The 22,672-nt window shown below is 43.1% G+C and overlaps 2 protein-coding genes across 10 annotated transcripts in view; both read left to right on the plus strand.

The window, feature by feature from the left end:
• The window catches only part of Rora (RAR related orphan receptor A), a 736,444-nt gene extending 726,406 nt beyond the window's left edge, over positions 1-10,038 (plus strand). For all 7 annotated transcript variants that reach the window (XM_050125243.1, XM_050125293.1, XM_050125251.1 and 4 more), the window contains one exon: positions 598-10,038. In XM_050125243.1, the coding sequence (XP_049981200.1) occupies positions 598-762 (165 nt within the window). In that variant the 3' untranslated portion in view covers positions 763-10,038. The remainder of the gene's footprint in view (positions 1-597) is intronic.
• Anxa2 (annexin A2) overlaps positions 1-22,672 on the plus strand; it is a 248,184-nt gene that overhangs the window by 116,981 nt on the left and 108,531 nt on the right. The gene's annotated exons all lie outside the window — the stretch shown is intronic.

Below are 22,672 nucleotides of genomic sequence, written 5' to 3' on the forward strand. Positions count from 1 at the left end.
TGGCTAAGAGGCTCAAGACACTAGCCAGATGATCTGAGTTTGACACCCTAGGACCCACATGGTGGGAGGAGAGAACTGACTCCCAGAAGTTGCCCTTTGACCTGCACACACACATACTATATATACATACTTGCACACAGAGAGTTGAGATAAAAAAATAAATATAATTTAAAAAACAAAAGAATTGACTCGCACTTATTTTGCATACAGCGTACTGCTCTCGGCGGTAGCGCTCTTGCTAACAGGACCTGCCTGCCACTCACCTACTGCTCCATCAGCAGACCTCTTCCTTTCCCACTGCGGCAGTAGTAGGGCTCCCATGGTACACCCTGGATTAGGGAGGAGCCCAGAACCTCATCAGTGACTGGGGGGGGGAGGATTTGCTTATGAATACCTCCTTGAGTTAAATTATTCACGTCCAAGGTACATTTGGTGTTTTGCAAGCGTCCTAACATAGGCCATCCACGTAGCCCTCCCTGCCCCTCCCTGGAGACTTTAAGCACATGTGTCCTCACCATGATGAGCAGTGTTGCCGCACTCCCCCTGAGTCCTTGGATTTTCCCTCTCGTGACTGCCTGTCCTTTCTCCTGCTTACAGCTAATATGCAAGGTGTCTACGTTAAGAGCCTTATGTGGACGACATACAGAAAAGCTAATGGCATTTAAAGCAATATACCCAGACATTGTGCGACTCCATTTTCCTCCGTTATACAAGGAATTGTTCACTTCAGAATTTGAGCCAGCAATGCAAATCGATGGGTAAATGTAGTACCTGCGCACTTCTAGAACGTCTGAAGTACAAACATGAAAAAAAAAAAAAGTTTAAAAAAGGAACTAAAACAATGACGACGAAGACAAAATTAACTGAGACACTTTCTATGGCCCTGCACAGCCCTGGAGCGCCAACACACTGCACAGACATCTTGTGGTGATCGGGGTTCAGGCACAGAGGGAAAACAATCAGAACCAATAAAAGCTAAACTTGTTTTGCTCATGCATATGATTTCCACTATGCCTACAGATACGGACCCTTTTTCTGTCTCGACTTCCGGAGCGGTTGGCCTCTGCGTCTAACAGGAGGAGGGTACAACACAGTCAGAGGAGCCCCTTTTCATATAGCTCACTGCCCACAGACTCTTACGGGTAACAACAGAGTGCAGCAGTAATCGGTGACCCTGGTGTGCACCGCGGGGGTTGCAGCGTTACTTTGCACAGCTTGCTTTTCTGTGTCATGAAGGAAGATTTTGTTTTTTTCTCACCGATTATTGCCGGTCGGCGGGATGGCGTGAAAAGGGGAATCCACAGCGCTCGCAACAATAGCATTAGGATATATTACACAGGGTAAATGGGCATGAAGACTATATATAGCTAAAGAGATATTGTTTATATATTGTTTTAATTAATATAAAATGTAGTGACTGGCGTAGCTTTTCCTGTTGAATTGATAAGGCACTTTCCGTTTTGCACCTTTTGTTTTCTTTAAATTAAATGCTAGCGTATTCACTGTCGCCGTGTCGCATGTACACCAGAAACACAAGTTTAGCTGAGAAGGCTTGGAAGGTACGTCGGGAGGTATTAATGCTGCTGTTTACAAAAAGGAAAAAAAAAAAAAAAGAAAGAAAAAAAAACCGATTATTTTTAAAAGACTGGCTGGTCATATCCAGAAATCAACATGTTGAATTTTTTTTCCCCATCCAGAAATTTGGAATTAACGGACTGCTCCCTAAATCATACTTTGTTTTGCATGCAATTAAGAATGGGTTTGTTTATGCTTCATGCAGAGTCCAAGGAGTGTCTGGTGCTGTGAGCTTAAACCATATGTGCGGTTTTTTAAGTTTATAAAATGCCACTTTGGGGAAGTGAAGGAGGGGAGACTCATTTGACACAATTCAGTAGTCAAAGGGACACAGTATTAACTTGGAATTCAGAACAAATTAGTAACCAGAATATTAATTGGATAGCAAAAACACAAAACAAAAAGTAGATCTTATTTAGAAAAAAGATCCAAAGACTCTATATGGAGCAAACACACTCCCTGCATTCATCGAATGTCTTATGTTCTTGGCATCAGGAGCCCTAAAAATTCATCTCAGAGAAAACTGATCCTAGACTAGCTGTCCCAGATTCTAGAATGCTGCTGTCTGTATTGGGTAGACAATGGACGAAGAGGGAGAGAGACAGTGTTGAACCTGGTTCCCGTATTCAGAGTAAAGGGGATGCCAAGCTGCAGACATTTTTCATGTATTTATCTTCACTAGAAGACTGTGGACTGTAATTTATTTTTTTAAATATTTAGAAGGTAGTTGGGCTTTTGTGTTCAGGTAAGAAGTATTGAGGTATCCTTGATTAATTTTGCATTTTAAAAAATCCCCAATGGGAGAAGGAAGGAACATTCTTATGTTCACAGGTGTGCATATTTTAAAAACAAGTGCCCTGGGACTAGAGATGATGGCTCAATGATCAAGAACGCTTATTGCTCTATCAGAGGACCAAAGCCTGGAACCCAGCAACCAGATCGGGCAACTCAAAAAAGCCTGTAACTCCAGCTCCAAGGTATCAGTGTTCCTATTGGCCTCTGTGGGTGCGTATGTGCCCACATACACACAGTGAAAGAGACAGACACACACACACACAAAACAAAACAAAAAAATCAAGAAATCCTTTAAAACGAGTTCCCTTTTGAGAAATTAGGAGGCATTTGGAAGATGACTTTGGCCACAAGATACTGGTCTGGCATCAAAGATCATGCATTACCTGTGAGGAAAAGGGAACATCGTCCTTGGCACAAGGTGGGTACTTCCATGAACCCCTACACTTGCAATAGCCTTTTCTGCCACTAGGGTCCTTGTTGACTCTTGTCAGCATTTCTGTTCTTGCTGATGTCCCTATGATGGGTTTACCCAGCCAGCCTCCCAGAGCGTGTCACGATTTTTAACTTCACTGACTTTCTGCCTTATTTACTGAGGGACTTGGGAAGTAGGAAGGAATTATTTGTACAGAAATGTGTGGGCGAAGCCTAAATAACATCTGATTTTTTTTTTTCAAAAACAGTAAGGGTTTAACCATAAACAGGAGAGCGATATTTACTTAAATTTCTTACAAGCATAGAAATTTTTATGTGTTTATATAGAGAGGTTAGCTGTCAACATATAATATTTATATTGGGCAAGAAGGGGTAAATCAAAATTTTATTTAAGCATAGTTCCTTTAAAGATTAATAGTATTTATATTCTGAAAAGAGTACAGTTTTGTTATTTATTTGCCCTTTTTTTTTTTTTCTGTTGTTTCTCCTGTGTGAGGGAATGGTGTGAGGTTTGGGTTTGGTTTTCATTTTTCTTTTCCCTTAAGTTCAGATTTACTAAATTTGGGGATGGTTTTAGTAAAGTATATTAACTTCTTTTAACCAAAGCTTTCTGCATATGACCAGCCTCGGGTGCTAGCGCACTAAAGAGCAACTAAACCTAATCCCAGTGTCGGCATGTGAATAAGGGAGCTGACCCAACTTGTCTAAGGGGGAGAGAGAAGGTGACATTGAACTTCATTTTCCCAGAAAGGGTTCTGCATGTACCTAACACAAAACAAACCCAAGATACTCCAGTCTCCGTGCCATGCTGTGGTGGCGTGGCTTTTACCACACAGCAGGAGAGAGCCAGGTTGATGCTGTTTCCGGGAGTTCCCGAAAGAAAAACAAGAAGTAGGCTTTCGGAGTAAAATCCTCCGACATTGCAGGGACAGAGCCATACAGACGCGCCCTGAGAAACTGAGGGGGGACAACTGACGGACAATTTGCACCTAAGTTGAGAGTCACAGGGAGCCAAGAACAGGATGGAAAACCTTTGGCATTTTTCTTTTCCTTATCATGAGAAACCCCTTGTGTGGTGTCACAAGGTGGTCGATGACACAGAATCATGAAGCTTAATAGTTCATGTCATGAAAGTTGCCTGAACTTAAAGACTCGACATTCTCCTGGGGACTGAACAGTCTCTTACGCTCAGCTGCTGGAATGTCATCAGATAACTCTTTTTTTCCAGAAGGTAAATGAGGCTTTTGTACAAAATCTGGATGTTGTTACTGTGATACTCAAATGATCCAGCAACATCATGAGAAACTGGCCTTGACCACAGTGAAGTCCAAAGTGCGGCTGAAAATGCTTTTTGGACAGATCACAAACTGTACTAAGCTATGGATTTCTTTTTTTTTTTTTAAGCATTCAGAATTTTAATTTGTGTGAAATCCATAATTTTTTTTTTTTTTGCCCCAAAGTCTTTCACATCCTGGTTCACCCTTCCTAACTTAAGGAAAACATGACCTAAGACACTGCTTCTAAGTTTGGTTGTTCTTTAGCGAGTGGATACCAGATCTCTGTGAGTGAATGGGGGTGGGCTGAGGGTCAGGGGAGGAAAGAGCGTGTCTGCCTGTGTGTGTGTGTGTGTGTGTGTGGCTTTCGTGTGTATGATATGCGTGTATTAGACCGCTTCTAGGCTACTAAGTGTCAATGGAAAAGAAAATGTATTCAAAATACATAAATCAAAACTAGAAGATGGAAAAAAAGATTTATTCTATACAAAGCCTTGTCTGGACCACTCTAGAGAGACTTCTATTTTTTTAACCCTTCTATAAATATTTGATGGCACTAGAAATATTCCTGCAATAAAATGTGATTTGTGTAAAGAAAAAAAAAGATTTTGTAATGTGAAACAAAGAAAGAAAGTAATGTAATTTTCTAAAAAAAAAATACAAACAAACAAACTTTGTATTATTTTCTTGATGGAATTTGCCTATCTGTCTTTGGAAAACTTTTTATTTCATTGAATGTGCCATAGTAGATGTATGTGTTTTTAGTTTTAGACTAAGAGATGGCTGTTTGTGTTCCGACATTCCAAAATGCAAAGCAACTTAGAAGCCTTGATGAGGAGGTTTCGGTAGGATGCAAGCGTCTCTCCTTGTTGCTTTTTTGCACACGTCTTTAATTCCTACCTAGTGCAATATCTGTACATAGAGCACTTGCGGGTGTACTTTGATCCCTCAGGGAAAAACACATATTTGTACAGTTGTTGGGTTTGTTTTGGTTTTTTGTTTGTTTTTGGGTTTATTTTCCTTTTTGTTTTTGGCTAAGGAATGTCGATCGAATCACGTGTTATTGTTAAGAGGCAGCCAGATAATCAGCCTAAAGCCACTGTTTCAGACCCCGATTGTTTGAGTCATGTCTTTCCAGTACTATTATTTTCAAATAACAATTAATAATAATAATAATAAAAGGCTATTTTCTGACAGTTCTTTGTGCTGACTGGTGAAAAACGAAAGGGGGAACAAAGCACCTTATGATTGACTTACTGTGAATGACAATCCATCTTGGTGTCAAGGACAGAGCCCTGTTGTCTCAAGTTGGGGCTGAGAGTCAGAAACACTGTGCTCAGGGATCTTCTAAAACTCTTAAACAGGGTGGCCAGTGGACTGGGACAAATTGTGTTCTTACTATTAAAAAGACTGATGATAATGCTATCCCTCCGAGGCACAAGCGAACTGTAGAGAAGTGTGTATATGTGTGTCTGTCTGTCTGTGGGAACTCTTCACTGTCTCATTTTCTTGCGTTCAAAATTTCTGTGTTTCAAAATACTTCGCAACTCCTGAGGCAGTATGAAGTCCTGCCAGTGTGTATGAAAAAGATGAATTCAGAAGTGACAGACCAATCAAGGCGCAAAGTGCAGCCCGTTTACTGTTTCCCTAATAATTAAAGCAATCTTGGGGGACATAATTTTAAACAGTTCAAATTCTGTGTGTTAAGAATTAGATTTCTTTTTAAACCAGCAGTAAGAGCTATCAGTGAGATGGGCAGCAACAGAGAACCTGTCTGAGCTAGAAAACAACAGGGTTTTGTTTCTCACTGTATTCTCCTCCACAAGAGAACCAAACTCCTGTTATGCAAACCAATTCCTAGTCCACAGGCCTAGCTGTTTTTGTTTTCCTGCAAGAGCTGACATTTAAAGACAGGTCCGTTCCTGCATGACAGACCATACATACCTTGATCCAGCTGTAGGGGTTTCACAGTTCGAAAGGTAGTTCCTTTCTCCTATTCCCATCTATCACTTCCCATAAAGTCAGAGGCGCTCAGTGGAGCTAATGATTCTGCATCCCCTGCCACATAATACGTGCTTGGCAGAATTCCATAGCTTCTTATTACTGTAAGAGAACTTGGTATGGGAAACCTGTCCCTGTCTATCAGGTGACAGTACTACCTCATACCTTGTTTTGAGTGTAGAAGGGGACAGAAATCTCCCTCCTCTCCTTTTCTCTCTCCATTCACATATACATGTGCACACAACATTTTTTTTTTTTTTTACATACCACCACAGGGCCACCTCTTACTCCTAAAGTTGTGATGCAGAACCCTACAAGGATAGCCTTGTACTGTGGATCAGTTGTGTGCCCAGAAATGCAGCTGCCACGGTCAAATACTGATGGGCTGCTATTCTCTGTCATACTGGTCTTCTTTCTTTTCTAGTCCCTAAACACTAACGTACGGACTGCTTCCACCAGATTTGATGATAAGGATTTCCCATTGCTGTTGATTTGTAATTGAAGGGCAACTACTAATATCTTTGAAGGTGATTGGTCGCACTTCTGTGTACTCCCTGTGCCCGTGTGTGCATGTGTGTGATCAGTTTGTGACACTCTCAACATCATTTTTTTTAAACAAGCAGGAAGGCCGCTTCACACCAGGAAGCCGCCAGGAATGGGGACAGAGCACGTTCAACCACACACACCCTCAGAACTTAGAGCAATAAACACTATTCAGTCACTTATTAACTTGGAAATGGGTGACAGAATATTTGATCCAAATAGAAACCACCTTTTCCCAGGGGTCCAGTGTGGAGAGTGGAGATGAATGTTTGGAAGAGATGCCTAGAGAATCCGTGTTCTCTGTTTACATGCAGTGTGTTTTGCCCCATAAGCTGTCCTATGCTTTTTCTTTGATCCTTCTAGAAGCTAATGACAGACAGCTCGCTGTTAGCTTTATGTGCTATGCATGTCATTACGTTGTCCTCCCAGAACTGGCTTCTCTCTGGTGTTCATGTATTTCTCATTCATTATGACTTGGGTGGAGGAGTCACTACTTCTAAGATGATGATCACTGAACACATTGCATACGTAAATGCAGAAATTTCTTGAGCAATATAGTGAATATGAATTCACACACCACACCCACACACACTCCATAAGTACTGTACACATCTTCCCAAATCTTCAATTCTCTGCTTATCCACAGTGGTTTGAAATCTCATTGCAACAGTGGTGAATGTCTTAGACAGTAGGACATTAGCTGGCTGCTTCTTAAGTGTACCTTGTATCGTCTGCCTGCTCCTTTTGTGGAGACGCGTTTTTGTATTGGATGTTTGGGCCAATGGGAGGCTTCAAGCTACAACATATTTTCCCAGCTTAAACATATTGAACTTATGACAAACCCCAGACAAGGCTTTTAATCTGTAAAGAACTGCAGTGTTGGGTGGTTTATTTACAAACCGTTTTCAATGTTGTCCATTTTTATGGCACCTTTAACAATATACTTGTTTCCAAAGTACAAAAAAGAATAATAGGTTAAATAATCTAGCCATAACTGAATGTCAAGCAATAAAACAAATGACTTTTGTGCATAGACTTTAAAAACTACAAATTTTAGACATCTGCATGTAAATGCAATCTCTTGTTTACTGCTTTCTTCAACTCAAGCAACAGATTCCTTATTTACTATTAACTTAAGAACTTGTAATGGCCTGTACACATTCTCTCCTACTCTTCTTTCAAATTTACCTTCACCCCTGCTTTGGAGTCATAATATTTAATGTTGTTCTGCACACCTCTATACAGTTAACTTTCTGGCTTTTGTTCTCTATAGATAAGATGTTATATTATAAACAGCCTACTCAGTGCAAATATTTATCTGTTTATCAAATCCACAATATGCTGTGTAATACTGGTTTTACTATCTAATCTATTTTAGACATAGCTGTTTAGAACTAGAGTGTGCTATTTTTGTGTTTTTCTGATGTGTGGTGCTAGATAAGTTACTTTTGTGAACAAAAAAAAATTATCCCTTTTATTCCTAGACAAAACCACCTTTGGGTCTTGTTAATTTCACTGAGTATAACTATATATTTGTATATATATACATATATAAATATATATATATATAATCTACCTGTACCCAACCGGCAACTGTATCAGAGTGCTGGATTTGGGACATGCTTTTCTCTTTAAATACATAATATCATTATATAAATTATTCTAGAGTGTATTTAATTAGGATAAAATTACGTCCTTAGTATGGATATTTGACATCTATTGGGTGAGTTTGTTCATAGATATGGACATGAAAAACTGTTACCATTTAAGTGTGTTGCTCAGCTTGACATCGCATCTCCTGAGCTGAAAAAGAATTTGACAGGCCTTGACCCTGAAGCAACAATCTCATTTAGTGGAGAAATCCTTTCTCGCCTTACTGAGGAACTCTATAATTCGCACCAGACTGAAATGTGCATTAATTCCTAGTATAGATAATACGTAGAATATTCATGGAGGGTTGATAGCACCGTAGGCCGTTCCCCTCATCTGAGTCATGAGCTGTATGGACGTAGGCATTGGGCTACACTCCAAATTCAACAAGGGACGATGCTTTATTATGGCCGTAACCAGTTCTGTGAACTGAGTGGAGAACCTTTGTTAACTCTTTGACTTCTTTCCCCAAGACTGACTTGCATTGTTAAAGTTGTACTTCAAATGTCTAACTAAGGATGTAATTAGCCTTCTTAAATATTGATTAGAATTGTTCTGTAATATTACTGAATTTGTAAGATCTTTAGCAAAGATTTTTGAGCAATTTATAAATATAGAGCAAATGTTTCTGTTTACTGCACTTTTTGTAACTGAAGGTGATAACTTCTCACGTCACAATTAGCGGATCCCACGCATCATAATACATAGTTAGCCACCATTCTGGACATTTCCCGTTTTTACTGCTCTTCCCTTGATTATAAATGTAATCAGGTGGTTAATGGAAGCTAATGCATATAACTGACCTTTTAAAGTGAATTTGATACAATTTAGGGAGAAATCTCTTTTAATGCAATCATGCCATTCCTTAACTGTCTAGCTTGAAGAGAGATTGAAACATGTTTTGTTGGTTTGTTTGATTGATTGAATAAATGATTGATTTTTGCACAGTTTAGTATCCCAAGCTTCCCTAGGGTAGAACTTTCATCTCTTTGTACTTGCACATGGCCAGCACATGTCAGCATTTGGTAACTATTTAAAATGACAAGCGTGCCCACGATTAAAACACTTCCCAACTGGAGTGTTTGGGCAAAAGCTGATAAAATCTGCAAAGTCGCACAGTTAACAGTTCTATAACCAAGTCTACAGGTCACATTGTCCTTTCAAAGGACATGAAATGCTGAGTCTAATTGTGTGTGGGTCTCCAGGATCAAGCACACAAATGTCACATAACTCTCCAGGTAGCAAGCCTGGCCTGCTGTAAGTCGTCGTAAAGTCTGGAAGCAGTGATGCTGAACCTATAAATAAGATGTCGTCTCTTTTGTGTACAGGATGTAAAGCTTCTTTTTCTGTCACACTAGAAATGCAAACCATTTATGGGATTCCTAAAAACCATAGTCTGGACCTAAACCTTTGCTAATGATCTTTACTAGAGGCTCATCCCACTTTTCACTGACATTGGGTTTTCTTTTCAATCCTCTCTCTACAGTAGTAGACTCCTTATTCCCAGCTGTTTATTTTATTGAATCCTGAATTTAAAGAAAAAAAAATATTTTGATTCATTTTGTAAATACAAGCTGTAAAAAAAGAGAGATTTAATGTTGTCTTTTAAATACTCCAATTTTCATTCTAATATGGATGTTGTTATATTGTACTTAGCAACTGTACCTTTAACATTACAGTACCTTTATTAAAAGTGCATTGAACACATCAATTTTAGATGTGCTTTGTGTGCGCTTATCCTATAATAAAATTTCAGCTTCTAATGGAACACTTGTCTTGCATTTCTTCCTTCCTTACTGAGTGACACTGTATACTTTTCTAATTCTATGTCCCCTCTTGTGAATGGTGTTCCAGGAAACCTTGAGAATCAGTAAGGCTCACAGACCAGTAAGAGTTGGGCCACTTGGACTATTCCAGATGGCTCAGTGGTTAAGAGCACTAGCTGCTCTAGAAGAGGATCTGGTTTCAATTCCCAGCATCCATATGGTAGCTTAGAATTATCTATAACTCCAGTTCCAGAGCATCTCTATTCTGATCTCCATGGACACCAAAAATGCCCATGGTACACACATATTCAAGCAGGCACTCATACACATAAAATAAAAATAAATTGTAAAAAATAAAGAGTCCCAAACTGGTGCAGGAGAATTGTCTGTATTCTGTCAATCATGTTTTAAATAAACACTGATTGGCCAGGCAGGAAGTATAGGTGGGAAAACCAGATAGGAAGTAGAAATAATTCAAGGAGAACAAGAGAATTCTGGGAAGGAAGAAATTGATTCCTCTCACTCCTGCCCAGATCACCAAAGCAGCAGGATGTGATCTGCCCCACTGAAAAAGGTACTGAGCCACATGGCTAACATAGTACAGAAAAATGGGTTAATCAAGATGTGAGAGTTAGCCAGTGAGAGGCTAGAGCTAATGGGCCAATCAACTTATAATTTATGGAGACCTATGTGTGATTTTCTTTGGGGCTAAACAGTTGTGGGGTACTGGGTGGGACAAAAACCCCAACAACAAGCAGGCCCCTGTTCGTGTTACACCAAACTCCACCCAAGACCTAGTAAATCAGAATCTGCATTTTCAAAAGCTCAGGTGGTTAGTGATGTTACAAGTCTCAGAGGCACTGAACATATATGATCATTAAAAAAGAAGACATGCATTCACTTCCATTCTGCAAGGGGGAAAATAGATAGTACAACAGGGGAACATGTCTCAGTCACTGTTCTGTGAAGTGGCACCAGGACCAAGGCAACTCTTATAAAAGAAAACACTTAGTTGCAGGCTTGCTTACAGTTTCATAGGGCTAGCTCATTGCCATCATGAGATGGTAGGCATAGCACTGGAGCAACAACCAGAAGCTTTATGTCCTGTTCCAAGGGCAGCAAGCAGAGACACTGGGCCTGCCGTGGTCTTTTGAACCCTTAAAGCCCAACCCCCAGCAACAAACCTCCAACATGGACACGTGTACTCCTACAAGGCCACACCCCCTAATCCTTCCCAAACAGTTCATCAACTGGGGACTGAGCATGCAAATATATGAGCCTATGGGGGCCATTCTAATTCAAGCCACCACAGCACATGAAGTATCAACTTGCAGATGATGGCTAGGGATTAGTAGTTGCTGTTGGAACGGGCTCTAAGTTTTCCTGTCTTGAAGAAGTACCCAGGTCTGACTAACGATAGTAACCCTAAGTGTAAGGAAAAGTCCTGAATGCTCATCATACTTTTATCATTGCTTCAGAAGCCATTGAGATGCAACGGCTGAAAAGACACCAAAGATTCAACGCCTTCCTTGACCGGCACTGCCACTGCCCTACCCCAGGCTTCCCTTCAGTAGATTACCTACTTTAGGGTAAACCATGGATTGAACATGTGATGAGTATCACATCATTTTAATGGTACAACAATAATTCACAGTAACTTTTAGGGTGTCTATGTGAGTGTGTGTATGTGTTCCTCGGGAGTTGTTCATCTAGTTTTATCGAGACAAGAGCTCTCACTGGGATCTGAGACTCATGAAGTAGGCTAGGCTGACTGGCTAGAGAGCCCCAGGGATTCTCTGTCCCTGCCTCCCCAGCAATGGAGTAATATGTGTGTACCACCACATCCAGAATTTTATGTTGATTTTAGGGATCAGACTCAGGCCCTTATGCTCAAGCAGCAAGCGCTTTACTGACTAGCTCCCTAGGCCCCCTTTTAAGTTTGTTCGTTTGCTTTGGTTTTGTTTTTGTTTGACACATTGTATGTCCCAGATTAGTTTTGGGCTCACTGCAATCCTCCTGCTTCAGCTGTGACTACACATAAGCACTGCCACATCTGATCATATTTTAAAACATTCTAAAGTCAGAATAAAAGCAACTGTCTTGGCGTTTTGCTCTATGCGCACACACACTACACTGCCTAAGCATCTTTTTATAAGCAAGAAATATTCCATACTTCACGTAAGGAAATCATTCTCCATATTTTTATCCCCAAATACTTAAGGGAAAGGGAAAGGGAAAGCTCATGATGCCGTCATACCACACTATTCCGTACAGTTACAAATGCTCACTTCTGGTGTCTCAGGAAATTGAGAGATAATGGGGGAAAAGTTCAAATCTGTAATCTGTCACGCCACCTCTAGGGTTTGTCCAAATCCATACCTAAAAATTCCTTCTGCTTAAAACAATAATTCTAGTCACTTCTGCCTCTTGAACTTGCTTGCTCGGTGTCCATGAGAGCACTTAAATGGGAACATAGAAAGAATTTCTTAGAATTCTCATCATAATGGATCACATAGGGAAGTCAGAGAGAAGAGCAAATGTCAGGTCAGTAATAGACTCTAGGAAAGAAAGCAAAAGCAGCAGCCATTATGTAGACCTACTCACAACAGTGTTTTAGTTTCTGCCTGGAACTACCAAGCTTTTTTTTTTTTTTTTTTTTTTTTTTTTTTTTTTTTTTTTGTTGAAACAAAATGAAGCTGAGGAGCTTCACAATGTAGAAATCTAATGTGCATACAGATCAGTGGGCAGGGATGGAGATCTTAGTTTCTCCCAACAGACCTGTGCCTAGGAGGCCCCTGCTATGCTCAGTACAGCTAAGCGCTGGCACCTTCTCTGCATGAACACAAGACTGGAGACTGGTCTAGTTGTGTCAATGCCAGAGTCCAAAAGAAGCTACTAAGGTCACATGACCCACCAGTAAAACAGCAGACAATAAGAAGAGCCTCTCATGGAGGCCCACACCCTTAATTCCAGGGCGCAAGAGGCAGAGGCAGGCAAATCTGAGTTCGAGGCCAGCCTGGAACAACCAGAGCTCTTGCACAGAGGAACCCTATCTCGAACCCCTCCCCCACAAAAAGAGTATAGAAGATTAATAATGGGTCTCCAAATACACTTAGATAGGGAGGTGAAGTTCTAAAGTGCCAATGTTGTAGAACATCAACACTATACACTATGCATTTCAAAAGAAAGAAGAGGATTTTGGCTATCCCCCAACATAAATGAGCAAATTTTAAAGTGACGGAGATGCGTATTAGTTTGGATGCTAACACACTTTTATCAAAATGCCACACTGTATTCCATAAACATGGACAATTATCTTGTACCTACAACAGCTGTAAAAGAAGGGCATCTTGTTAAGAGATGTTTCCTGAATCCCTAAAGAATCACACCAAAGCCTCGCTCTGCCAGCCCCACCTCCACGCTGCACCCCCAGGTGCAGAGGCCCCATGCTCAGAGACTTGCAGGACCTCTGGGCTGAGGATTTTCCTCTGTTCTGGTGTCAATGGCTTCTGATGTTAGAAACAGTTAAATTCATGTCTCTGAATTTAATTTTATTCTGAATTTTCTTTTTCTTTCCATGGAAGGTGAGACAACTGGTTCCAGTGAAGCACACATCGCCTCTCAGGAACCACGTGCTGCTGACCCTAAGATAATGCTCCCTTTGGGGAGAAGTTGCTTCATTGATTGTTTTTCACTTAGAAGACAAAATTATTTTCACTACTGGCCTCGTGCCAAATTACAATTATGATTGTGAACTAGCCCCACACCTGCAACTTCTACCATTCTCTCCTTATTCTTCTAAAACGCACACTGAATTCTATAGACAAAGAGAAAAATTTTAATTTTCTACCTGAAATTATCTGTTGCAATCGACTTCTCAGATGAGATATTTAGGTGTGCCCAGAAAAGATCACCTTTCCAAACAGGAATTATTTAGTTCGGCCCAGAGCCCATGTAATTACAAAGCCTAGTGAAACATACTAGCAGAAACGTTAACCACTAAAGAGGAAACTCTGCAGGCGTGGGGGCTGTTTTCTGATGCTGTGTATCCTAAGCCATAGAGCTGTGTTGAGTGTCATGATGGATGGCAGCTCCCTCCCTATTTAAAATACCACCATTACTACAAAACCAGGTGTAAGCCAACTGCTCCTAACAATATTTCCTCACGTTTCTAAACCAACCCTCTTGGATCGGGAGCTATTTCTGGCTTCTCACATGCAGAGTACCTTGTGGGTGACTAGTGACTTGTGAGATAATTCACTGAGTGGAGTTATTATCAAACTATAAATTCCCAAGGCCAAGTTCACTCCACATCAGCAAAGGAAGCTCGTTAGCTGAAGGGTTAGGGAAATGCCCGAGAACTGGTGAGGTCAAGGGGAAAGGATCTTGTGTACTTCTGTCTTGATTTGGTCTGCAAGAAGAAACACATACCTAGTAACAACTGCCATCAAAATTCTGCCCAATAGGACATAGCACAAACTCAAATACGGACTTTTGACAATGATTCCAAAGTTAAACCGGCGCACTCAACTTAGGAGTCTGTCTCGCAGTTTGCAGAAATAGAAAACCAAAGTTTTCTCTGCTTAAAAATCCAGAGAAAATAGTACGATTAACTTGGAAAATGCCCTACCAAATCCGTAGAAAGTTACGCAGATAATTTCTCATTACTAGTAGGCAGTTCCACTCCTAGGTAGTTACTCAAGAAAAATAAACACAGACTTCACAAGGACCGTGTCTCAACGTTCATAGCTCTATTATTCATAATCTCACCCTAAATTGTCATCAAATGTTGACTAGGCACATTTGGATATGTCCGTCACTATGCACCTACAAAACGGAATTGTGAGGTTGGGAGCAAAGGCCCCAGTCCCTGGCATCTATCTCAGCCCCCAGGCCTGGTCTGGACTTCAAATCCCAGCAAGCCAGGTCCTGACCCCTCCCTGCCAGGGAGAGCGCAGATCACCCATTAAACCTGGATATTTCTTAATTTGGCTTGTTTTGATTTGGCTTGACCGTCAGAGAGCTCGCTTAGGAAATATTCCTAACATTTGGAGGTTCCCGCCGAGCTAGGGCAGGTCCTTTCCACGTGGCAGGCCTCGTGCTGAAAGGCCCCTAGTCTGCAGTCCGAGCTCTCTATGCCATGCTTAAAACCGGCTTCTGGGCTGCAGCGGCTGCGTCTTGGTGAGTCCCTCCCTTTTCTTGTCTATGCTATAGGGTTTGGGGGGAACCCATTTGTACTTATTTTTGTCGTTTTCGGATTTCCATTGAAGTCGTGAGCTCACGCTGGGAATTCAAATCAGGTTGCGGTCTGTCCTTTGGGTTTGGGGTTGGGAGATCTGCGTGTACCAGGACGCTGGGCATTCAATCTCTGCGCCCCTTGGGACCTAAGAGCCATCTTGGTGGATGCACTAAGGTGGACTTAGGTCATATAGGTGGGCATTGACTCTAAATGGGCACTTACAGTTCAAAGCCAGGTCTGTTTTTGCCCCTGTAAGCCTCTGACAAAAAAAAATCTTTTAAATTGAGCCTGCCTGATACAAATGAACAAGACTTACATATATATGGTTTTTTGTCCTTTTTTTTTTTTTTGGTCTCTGTGCTCTCGCCACCCTGACCCCCCCCCCCAGCCAGTCTCAGCACCATGGTGCCTGAGGCACTGACCCTTCCCCTACTCCCTCAAGCCCACACTCCCAACCTATTCTGGTGGAGCTACATTCTTTCCCCCTCCCTTTCCCAATTTGGAGGTTCAAGATCAAATTCCACCTTCCCCCTCCCCCTCCTACCTCACCGCTTCACTCCTGGACCCCCTCTGTGCACTGGGCTAGTCCCTCCCCTGCTCCGTTTTCTCTTCCAAATCAATCTCAAGTAGAAAAGCAGCCAGGTTCCTTTTCTACTTATCATTCTTCTTCCTCAGTCAGTACCAGATATTAGAGAAAAAAAAAAAAAAGTTGAGGATGGTCCCCAAACTCCTATATGGGAATTAGTGAAAATGGCCTTTAAAGTTTTTAATGCCCGAAAAAAAAAAAAAAAAAAACAGCTGAGTCTTCCCGACAGACAAAACTACAACAATCTACAGGCCCAGACCTTATCAGCTACCCTTAGATCACAGGAAGGGGGACAAGGGAAGTCAATCACAGGGCTCTATCAAGCGTGGCCTAAATGGTCACGTGGCACGATATTGCACTACACCTGCTTCGAGGTTGTGCATCCTGGACACTGGAAATCACAGTGGCCCCAGTGCAGGCTTGTCCTCTATGCCAAGCCACGGAGGTCCGGCCTCATCACCATCAGCAAGTGAAACTGTGCCAGCCTTCAAACGTCTCAGCCTGGCAGAAGATTGACGCTGCCCAAACATGGTATATCCGGTAACCCTCTCCTAGCCTACGGTCATGCTACAAGTGGCTGGTAAATTCATTTATTTTATTTTCACTCCTGGCCTTAAGTTTCCCTCACCAATTTCAGCTATGGCAGTAGACAGGACTAGTTCCTTCTCACTTAAAACTCTGCCACTGCCCTGTATTCTTGTAAGGACAATTATTTTTCTCCCATTCTTTCTTAGAGATACCGGCTTGCCCAGCACATTTACTGGGTGGAGATATCCTTAGCCACTTCCCCAAAGCTTTGTTCCACTTCCTCGAGCCCCTTTTAACCCCGCCCATCTCCAAGATTCTATTTTACAGGTTCACTCCTCCTGCCAGACGTGTGCCCAGGCCAATCCACAAGGAGCTCTCCACATACACCAGCTTCATGGACACCAAACGGGCAAAGATTGGCAGGTTAATTTCACCCATATGCCTACTCATAAAAACTTCGTTATCTCTTAACACTTATGGACACTTTTACAGGATAGATAGAAGTGTTTCCAGTCTCCAGGGAAACAGCAGATGCAGTGCCCAGGGTCATGGAACTCCTGTCAGAAGCTCTCAACATCTCCTGGACAATGGAACTCAAACAACTAAACAAAGCTCTCCACTGAATCCAGGGTGTCTTGGCCCTCGCCTCAGGGCCACCCCATGTTCCCCTATGGGCCTGAGCCCTTTTGAACTGTTTTATGGCAGGCACTTTCTCCTTAACCATCACCTCCCAGTTCAAACTCCTCCACCAGCGGGGTACCTTCCCTACCTCTCCCTCTTAAGGTCCCTTCTCCCTTCACACGCTGACAATTGTCTCCCTGCCCCAACACCAGTGGACCCTAAGGCCCCTAAACCTGCCCCGCTCTCCCCAGGGGACAGAGTACTCCTTAAACAGTTAACTCCTAGGTCTCTGGAGCCTCGATGGACAGGACCTCACATGGTAATCCTTACCACCCCCTCGGCTGCCAAGCTCTTGGGACACCCATGCTGGTACCATCTCTCCAGGCTCAAGTGAGCACCTACTCAAGACACTTGGTCTGTCCAGCAGACAGGACCTTCCACACTCCGGTTTTCCAGGATGCCGCAATGAAGGGCCTACTTACTCCTCATAGTGGCACACTCATCTTTACCAATAACAATTTTTTTCCTAGTCACCTTCCTCAGCTGCCTGCCTTGGGATGCCTTTCCAGCCACGCCTCTTGCTAAACATAGACACCTGGCTCTCCCCTTCTCCGCATCAGGAAGTAGCCGGATTTGAGTCTACGCCCTTTGTTCCCAAAGAGAGCCTAAGTGTTTGTCATAATTACCATTCCAATTTTCTGTCACCCCTATAGCCAAAGAGTCTGGAATGTTAGGTTGGGAGCCTAGGCCCTAGTCCCTCACATCTATCTCAGCCCCCAGGCCTGGTCTGGACTTCAAATCCCAGCAGGCCAGGTCCTGACCCCTCCCTAGGGGTGGGGTCAGGACCACTCCCTAGGGTATTTAAGTGACCCCCCCCCCCCAGGAAGAATTCGTGGTCTCTCTTTCTCCCTCCCAGGGGTCGCGTTCNCAAATCCCAGCAGGCCAGATCCTAACCCCTCCCTAGGGGTGGGGTCAGGACCACTCCCTAGGGTATTTAAGTGACCCCCCCCCCCCAGGAAGAATTCGTGGTCTCTCTTTCTCCCTCCCAGGGGTCGCGTTCCTGTGGCTTCCTGGTTTCCCCCTGGGGCCACCCGAGAGCACAGATCTCCCATTAAACCTGGATATGTTTTGATTTGGCTTGATTGGGAATTTTTGCGTCGTCAGAGAGCTCGCTTAGAAAACATTCCTAATAGGAATGAACTAACACACGCAGCAGCATGGACAAAGTCTAAAATCCCTAGCTAAGTGTGTACGCACAGAAGATCACATGTCATATGATTCGGTTTCTATGAAATGTTCAGGCAAGGCAAATGTGCAAAGATGGAATTCATGGTTGTCATGGATAGAAAGTATTAACTGCTATTTGACACAAAAGGAAACAGTCAGGGGTAATGAAAGTGTCCTAAAATTAGGGAGTGCTGGTGGTCGCGAAGCCCTGTGCATTTTCTAAAGCCCCTTACTGATACAACTAAAATGAAAGAATTATAACATGTACACTACAGCTCAAGAATCAGTTGTTACATGGAGTTGTTCACCATGACACAGAAAATAATGTCCAACTCTATCTAGCATCTTTTTTATTTTAGAGATTTTTTTTTATTATTTACTATGTACACAGTGTTCTGCCCATATGTATGCCTGCAGGCCAGAAGAGGGAACTAGGTCCCATTATAGATGGTAGTCAGCCACCTTGTAGTTGCTGGAAATTGAACTCAAGATCTCTGAAAGAGCAGCCAGAGCTCTTAACCTCTGAGCCATCTCTCCAGCTCCCTCTATCTAATATCTTATTATTTTTCCATTAAAAAATTTACACTTCCTCCCCTCCTCCCATTCCCTTCCTGCTCCCCCACTCCCCCTCCTCTCACCTCCTCCCTCCTTAAGAGAGGGCAGGGAACTCTGCCCTGTGAGAAGTTCAAGGCTCTCCCCCCCTACATCCAGGCCTAGGAAGCTTTGCATCCAAATAGACTAGGGTCCCAAAAACCCAGTACATGCAGTAGAAATAAATCCCAGTGCCTTTACCAATGGCTTCTCAGTCAGCCACATTCAGAGAGTCCGGTTTAATCACATGCTCATTGCGGTAAACAAAACAATGACATCTTGAATTTTGCATGCAAATGGATGGAAATAGAAAACACTATTCCGAGTGAGATAACCCAGACCCAAAAAGATGAATATGGTATGTACTCTCATTAGTGGACTCTAGCCATAAACAAAGGACATTAAAGAGTTCACAAGCCTAGAGAAGCCAAATAGCAAGGTCAACAGAAAGAAAAATATATATAGATCCTCCTGGAAACTAGAAGCAAACAAGATTGTTGGGCAAAAGTTGGGAGCGTGGGGGTAGGGATAGGGTTAGGGTTAGGGTTGGGGGAAGGGAGAGGGGGAGAGAGAAGGGAGAGATTGGGGGAGTGGGAGGGTGGAGATGGAGGAAGGGCGGATATAGGAGCAGGGAAGAAGATATGTACATTAAGGGAGCCATTTTAGGGTTGGCAAGAGACTTGGCTCTACAGGGGATCCCAGGTGTACATGGGGATGTCTTCAGCTAGGTCCTTGGGAAACAGAGGAGGGGGTGCCTGAACTGTCCTTGCCCCACTATCACACTGATGATTATCTCGAATATCACCATAAAATCTTCGTCCAGCAACGGATGGAGATAGAGACAGAGACCCTCATCAGAGCAACAGACTGAGCTCCCAAGGTCCAGTTGAAGAGCAGAAGGAGGGACAAGAGGAGCAAGGAAGTCAGGACCGCGAGGGGTTGGTCCACCCGCTGGGGTAGAGTACCTGTTCTAATGGGAGTTCACCAAATCCAGCTGGACTGGGTCTGAACGAGCATGTTTATCAAACCTCTATCTAATAATCTTAAAGGCAAACCTTGCTCTAAGTCCCTTTCCACCCCAATGGTTCTCCCCATCCCTCCCCTCCTCCATAGGAATCATCTTTCTTTCCTCCCCAGCAGTCAATGCTGTTTCACACTGGTGTGGACTTTTACACAGCTGAAACTCCTTCTGTCCTTATCCTCCAAGATCCAAGGCAGGAAGGGGCAAGGTGATCTGATGGAGGGCTCCAGCACTCACCTGCTCCTCCACAAAGGCACCAACACAACAGGTGTTCCTGCTCCCCAGTGAGATAAGTAGCAAGGGGAGGGTACTGGGAATCAACAGGAGGAAAGGGGACTCTTTTTTATTATTATTATTTTTATTGAGCTCTACATTTTTCTTTGTTCCCTTCACTGCCTCTCCTCTCTCCTTCAACCCTCTCCCATGGTTCTTATGCTACCAAATTACCCAGGAGATCTTGTCTTTTTCTACTTCCCATGGAGATTAGATCCATGTTTGTCTCTCTCAGGGTTCTCATTGTTGTCTAGGTTCTCTGGGATTGTGATTTGTAGGCTGGTTTTCCTTGCTTTATGTTTAAAAACCACTTATGAGTGAGTACATACAATTGTCTTTCTGGGTCTAGGTTACCTCACTCAGTATGATGTTTTTTAGCTCCATCCATTTGCCTACAAATTTCAAGATATTGTTATTTTCCCTGCTGTGTAGTACTCCATTGCTTAAATGTATCATTTTCCTCATCCACTCTTTGGTCAAGGGGCATTTAGGCTGTTTTCAGGTTCTGGCTATGACAAACAATGCTGCTATGAACATAGCTGAGCACATGTCTTTGTGGCACAATTGAGCATCCTTTGGGTATATACCCAAAAGTGGTATTGCTGGGTCTTGAGGAAGATTGTTTTCTAATTTTCTGAGAAATCACCACACTGATATCCAAAGAAGCTGTACCAGTTTGCATTCCCACCAACAATGCAGGAGTGTTTGGAAAGGGGATTCTTTAAGAGTCACAGATAGAGAAACAAAACTGTAAGCAGAGATGGCGTGTTCATTTCCCAGCTGCCAGACCCAAATAATCACACAGAAACTATATTAATTATAACACTGCTTGGCCTATTAGCTTAGGCCTCTTATTAACTAACTCGTACACCTTAAATTAACCCGTTTCTATTAATCTGTGTATTGCCACGAGGCTGTGAAATACCAGTGAGGCTCCAGCTACATGGCATCTCCCTGACTCTGCCTACTTTCTCTCTCTCTCATATATATATGTTCAGATTTCCCGCTTGGCTGTACTCTGCTAAGCCACTGGCCGAAACAGTTTTATTCATCAAACAATAAGAGTAACACATATACAGAAGGACATCCCACATCACAAAATACCTTGGTGTTGGCCACTCCAGAGTTGGGGTGGGGAGTATCCCCTCTGCAGGGGAAGAATGGAAAAGAGGACTCACCCAACATAGACTATGGTTCTCCTAGCTAGGCATCTCCTAGGCTCTACAGGCTTATGTGTAGAACAGTAACAGACCTGAATTGGCTTAGTGATTTGACTCTGGACAAAGACTTCATTCAAAAACTCTCCTAAGGCTGTAATCGGAGGCCATCTTGAAAAGGTACATATTATCTAAATTTGGATTACTTTGCGGGACAAAAAATACTCAAGTATTCCCATCTCTGAAACCCACACAGACATTCCCCTGCACTGGGTCAGCAGCTAGGTCCTCACAAACCAATTTTGTTTGTGACCGAGTGACTCTGTCACAACCCCCTAGCCTGATTCTTGTGAGACTTTTCCTAGGGAGACTATTTTTAACAGACAGAGAAAAATCAAAGAGGGATTCCATCCAACTACAGCTTGGCGGACGCATGAGTTCATTGGTGGGACTTACAGGATCAGGTGACAAAGGCAGCCGGGTCATGAGGACGTCCTCCACAGCACCGGGAGCCGCTACTCCACAGAGCTGCTGCTTGTCTTGGCAGTTGTTTAGGATGAATATAACCTCGTGAGAGGCGGGCCAGCCTACTTCGCCTCGCCCCCCCACCCCCACGCACACCTGAGGAAGTTAATAGGTCCAATCTAGAGAGAGCCGTCTGCTGGTGTTCGTAGATGCTCTGCTTCAAGATGGCAATAATCATGCCGCTGTAGAAAAAGCAGATGCTCTCTGTAGGGCCACTGTTGCCATTGGTTGAGGGACACCAAAAAGAATGGACATCCAGGATCTCGTCTTTAAGACCAGCAGAGTCGCCAGTCTCGAGGTTTCACAGCAGTCTCAGGCCTGAAGGTCTTTGCTACAGTTCTCACCACCCCAGCTCCCTTTCACCAACCGGCTACATAAAGGACAGGGATGGGAGTCTGTGGTCCCAGTGCCCAAAGGAGTGGGCAAGCAGTTAGTGGCAACAGCAGGGGCCCAGTTGTCAGAGACTTTTCATAGCTTCCTTGGAAGGAATTCTGGCCACACCCCATTCACGCCCTGCAGGACGCAACAGCTGAAATCAGTGAAGAGTCTGTTCAGCGCTTTGAAGCCTACTGTAATCCCAACATTTAGAAGGCTGAGGCAGGAAGATTAAACTGAGTATGAGTCTAGCCAGTGGGCTACGGACTGAGACCTTGTCTGAAAAAAATAAATAGGAAAGAAGGAGGGAAAAGGTGAGAGAGAGAGGGAGGGAGGGAGGGACAGAGGAGGGAGGGAGGGAAAGAAAGAGAGAAAGAGAGCAGGGACCTGAGGAGAGAAAACTGCAGCCTGTGCCCATGCACTGGTAAGTAGGATCTGACATCCTGCCACTAGCCACACCCACAGTAGCAGCTATCTCTGTCCCCAGCTGATC

Source organism: Alexandromys fortis, unplaced genomic scaffold (assembly GCF_014885135.2).
Source record: "Alexandromys fortis isolate MF-2015 unplaced genomic scaffold, M_Fortis_MF-2015_v1.1 scaffold_22, whole genome shotgun sequence".
In the NCBI taxonomy this organism is placed as follows: Eukaryota; Metazoa; Chordata; class Mammalia; order Rodentia; family Cricetidae; genus Alexandromys; species Alexandromys fortis.